A 4,430-nucleotide genomic window follows, 5' to 3' on the forward strand; every position below is an offset into this window, starting at 1 on the left:
AGACCGGGCGTGCACAATGAGCAGCACTGAAGAAGAGAGTCAACTTCAAGGACAGGCAATACCAGCAGTGCAGCCGGGGAGGACGTACAGCCAAAGCTCTCTCGGAGAGATTCGGCAAACGTCTCAAGAGCAGGATCCGGGCAGGCACCAGCCAGGCTCTGCCGTAGCTGCACCGGGCCCAAGAGGCCAGACCAGCATGTTCCAGTAAAGCTATGGAGGGGGGCCGGGATGGAGCCACAGTCTGAAGCTTTGCTCAGAGCTACATTAAAATGCATGAGCTGTGCTAGCCCTAATGATGAGCAGAGCTGTCAAACAAGGAGCTTGTCCCAGCTAATTATCTCTAACGAGGGCAGAGTGTCAGGGTCCCCGAGGAGCTGGGCAGCAGCTTCCCACTCAGCTCAGTTACAGAAGAGGGAGAAGATGAGCAAATGCCATTGTGCTGGCCTAGCTACAAAATCATTAATTAGGCAAATGTGACCTTCTGTGCCAGTTTGCTCTTGAGAACCTGGACTCGCCAGAGCCAAGACATACAGGCAGGCTGGAAACACCCCAGCTTTTGCCACCCAACCTGACCCCTGCAGCGCTGAGCCTCCTGTGCCCATGCAGAGAGAGCATAGCCCCAGTCTGGCAGCCCCTGACCAACCAGCCCTACTAGTCAGGGGCTGCACAGCTGTGCCACACTCACCTGGGGGGCTCAAATACCCCTTGCGAGGGCTCCAACCTGTTCCCTACCCCAAAAAGCAGCAGAGAAGTCTGGTCTTTGTGAAACGCCACCATTTAGATAGCATTCACCTCAACCACCTCCCTCATTCCCAGCCGCCCAGCACAGGCTCTGTGCCAAGCCAGCGACCACCTTTGCAGCACCTCGCCCCCAAATCTTTAAGACAGACATTAAGGCACTGGGAATTTCCGCTGCCCTGTGGTTCTACTCCATTCCAGTGCAGAGGGGACCAGTCACACGCTGCTCTACAAGCCCCGTTTCTCTCTCATCGTGGGTCCTGTGGCTCAGAAACTGAGACAGTATGCTTGCCTTTATGTGCTAGAGAGGGGGAGTGTGTCTCATCCCAAGACACCGTTAAGGTGAATCCACCTCTGTGAGCAAGCAGCAATCCAGAGTTACGGCTCACACAAAGTTCACCCTGCAAGCTTTGCGCTTGTCCCTCACCTCAGAGCTGAAGGGAAAGGGAGGAGAGCCTGGTTCTTCTCCAGTCAGAAACCCACTGCAGGACCACGAAGCTTACGACACCAGCGATACACAGGGCTGTTCACTAGCGTGCAATTATGGCAAGTGCTTTTCAGTCCCTTGCTGCCAGACAGGAGCAAAGGCTTGAACACCTACTTCAACTACATTTTTACAAAAGAAAAGATTAAAAGTCACCAGCTTCAAACAGAAACAGCGCTGGAACCCAAGGGGTTAGAGCTGTACGGCCAGAGACTGCGGCAGGGGAGCTCAGCCCCACCCGCTGGCAGGCACCGCTTGAGGCAGGGCGTTGGGGTCATGATTTCGGGGCACAATTGTCTCTCTTGCAGAAGGCTGGGGATTGATCTGAGTTACACCACCACTGTGTCTCGCAGGCCCTGCTATAATACAGTGAAGAGCAATGAATATCAGAGAAAAGTTTACTGATATTCCCAAAATACATATTTCATTTGATATCGAGATCAAGCTCTCAACAACAGCCAACTACTTGTACAGGCAGAGCCACCACATTCAGTCAGTCTTACAAGAACACTTTCAGAGGTCACAAGACAGAAATTCTTTCCTCAGCCCACAGGAATGGTTCCTCACTGAATTTAGGCTGTCATTAGACTCCAGTAACTGCAACATGCTCCCAGGCATGCTCTTTGTGTGGCCCCTTCCACGCAAGCCTGGTTCAGACAGAAGACTCACTGAACCCCTAGTTTGATCTGCAGCAGGGGTTTTGCTCCAAAGGTTTCTTTCCTTCTACTGCTTCTGCAGTGCCTGTTCTTTCAGTTGGTTGACAAGCTCTTCAGCATACACCTTAAAGAGTGGGACAGGGTCCTGAAACAAAGAAGAGGATAAATCACTTAAAAGGAATGAACCTGACCAGCAGCAAGGAGTGAAGTCTAATGGAGAGCCCAGGGAGTCAGTGCTGCAGGAGTGCTAACAGTTAAAACCAGAGGAAGATGCAACTGTTTTTTTTTCAGTGGCCGAACAAGGCAACCTGCTATGCTACTCCTCCAGACACAGCTGCTGCTCAGCTCTGTAACGTTGCCCCAAGGACGACAGGTACCTGTGTGGGACATTCATCAGCTTTCCCAGTTCTGCCCACAGATGAGATCATCAGTAGCTCGCAGGGATCCTTTTCCTTCTAAAAACACCTTCCTCCATCCTCACATTGCCCTCAATCAAAGGGGTACTGAAGCATGTTGGGTGAAGAGATCCCTCGAAGCTGGAGCCCCACAGGGTTCACAGCCCAGCACCACCTCATGCAGTCACAGTGCTCCTGACCTTTCTGTTCCTGCTGCAGCCGCAACAGGAGCCAACAGGTCTGGGAAAAACATCACCAAGAGACCCCACCACCCCAGGAAGCCCTTTTGCCCCAGCAGCTCTCTGGTGCACCCTCCTCTGCATATTGCTTCTAACAAGTGAGGTGCAGTGACAGAGTGCCACAAACTGACCGGGCCCTGGGCTTGTATCCACGTGTCCCAAAGCACAAGAAGTATAGCAGATGGCCACCACAGGTAAAGATGTTCACACAACTGGGCATGAGTTATGAGCCATCCCCTTAAATCTCTCTCCCTTGACCAGAGGATCTGCTTTACAATGCGATTTAACCCAGCTCCAGGTTTTGGGGACCCAAATTTAACCAGGTTCACGTGGTTGCTGAGGAGTTTTGGACTCTCTCCCCTGACCGGAGGATCTGCTTTACAATGCGTTAACCCAGCTCCAGGTTTTGGGGACCCAAATTTAACCAGGTTCACGTGGTTGCTGAGGAGTTTTGGAGCAGCACTTCCACCGCTCAGGAGTGCTCAGGCTGTTCAGATCAGCTGGATGTGCAGCCTGATGCAGCTAAGGCTCCTCGGTGCTAAGCACTGCCTCAGGAACTCACCTTTTTTTCTCGGAGCCTCTGTTTTTCTATTGCTTCTTCTAAACTCAAGCCAACCCATTCGGCTTCTTCTTCTGGGATCACAAATTCCTGTGATAAAAGATGGAGCAGGTGGTACAGTCTTTCCACGTGACTAAGATGCAAATCCTCCCTATGCTCAACTCACACAAACATGTGGTCCAGTAGGAATGTTACTACAGACAAATCTTAACTGTTCCCTCATTTCTGGCAATCAAAGTCCACCGCCCTTTGCGAGGCTCCTGCTTTCTCTGATCAGTCGTGTCTGCTGCTGTGCCTCTCTTTTGTGTAGTTCTGGGGCTGTTTCTCGGCACAACTCCAAGGACTGTGGATGCTGGTGGTGTTTCTACGCTGGGAACCATCACCAGCTGCACAAAATTCAATCACACACAGGCAGTCTAGGCTCCTCACTGCAGCGTTAGTACAAATTCTCACTGCTGTCCGCAGCACCAGCTCCTACCAGTGCTTACTGCAGACCCTCACTGACCTCGGATTCACAGCAAAAATAAAGGCTTTTGTCTTCCTAAACGATCAGCAGAGAAATTCGCAGCCCGCAGAGAGACAAGAAAAACCTGGCAAATGATGTTTAGATCTTCTCTGCCCATACCTTTAACGCTAAATGCAGGAGCATTAACACTGATTTGCACTGTGACAGGGTGATTAAGGCATTATCAGCCTGGACAACCAGCAAACATCACTGCAGACACCAGGGAGGAACTGCAGGTCAGACACCGACCTGGTACTTATTGTAGATCGCCTCTCTTCTGGCTGGATCATCGGGATGCAGTTTAGGATCCCGCCGTGCAAGTCGCAGCAGCATCGTTCGCTTCAAATCCATCCCAAGCTTCGAGCACATATCAGCTTTTGGAGTCTGAAGAAATAAAGTCTGATGTTAAATTGCACCAAGAGACCAGCTACTAAAGAACATGCAAGTCTATTGGTACGTAGACAACACTGGTAGTCTATCCACATGCTGTAGAGGCTCTCAGGACGTGCGTTATGAAAGGGGAAAGATCCTTTGGATTTGTTCTGGAGCTAATTTGATCACGGTTCTGATCTTTAATACCAAGGGCTCCAATCAAGCGGATATTAAAGACTGGAAGCTTTAGACCTGCACTAATACATTAACAGCAGCAGATGCCTGCAAGCTCCTGAGCAAGGGCAGCATGGGCACAGCGAGTCCCGCCAACCCTGCCGGCCACAGGGCCTTACCTTGAGGATGTAGAAGTCAAAGCCGTAAGCCTTGTCAATGAGGTCCAGCGTCCGCATGGTGACAGTGATGGTCAGCTTAGCATCGAGGATCTCACTGTAGAACTGCCGGTCGAAGAGCTGCGGCTTCCA

General features: G+C 51.2%; 1 protein-coding gene across 1 annotated transcript; it reads right to left on the minus strand.

Moving 5' to 3' along the window:
- Positions 1-1,945: 1,945 nt before the first annotated feature.
- On the minus strand, positions 1,946-4,424 carry MRPL28 (mitochondrial ribosomal protein L28). Its single transcript, XM_009708250.1, has 4 exons — positions 4,302-4,424; positions 3,826-3,960; positions 3,075-3,161; positions 1,946-2,023 (listed from the first exon to the last, which is right to left on the minus strand). Exons 1-4 carry the CDS (start codon positions 4,356-4,358, stop codon positions 1,946-1,948), a joined length of 357 nt encoding a protein of 118 aa, XP_009706552.1. The 5' UTR covers positions 4,359-4,424.
- Between the last annotated feature and the right edge of the window lie 6 nt (positions 4,425-4,430).

Source organism: Cariama cristata, unplaced genomic scaffold (assembly GCF_000690535.1).
Source record: "Cariama cristata isolate BGI_N322 unplaced genomic scaffold, ASM69053v1 scaffold6419, whole genome shotgun sequence".
NCBI classification, from domain to species: Eukaryota; Metazoa; Chordata; class Aves; order Cariamiformes; family Cariamidae; genus Cariama; species Cariama cristata.

Coding starts and splice junctions, on each gene's coding strand:
- MRPL28 (XM_009708250.1), bottom strand. CDS start 4,358: ATGCGGACGCTGGACCTCATTGACAAGGCTTACGGCTTTGACTTCTAC. Junction 3,961..4,301: donor TTGACTTCTACATCCTCAAG/GTAAGGCCCTGT, acceptor TTATTTCTTCAG/ACTCCAAAAGCTGATATGTG. Junction 2,024..3,074: donor AGAGGCTCCGAGAAAAAAAG/GTGAGTTCCTGA, acceptor TCTTTGTTTCAG/GACCCTGTCCCACTCTTTAA.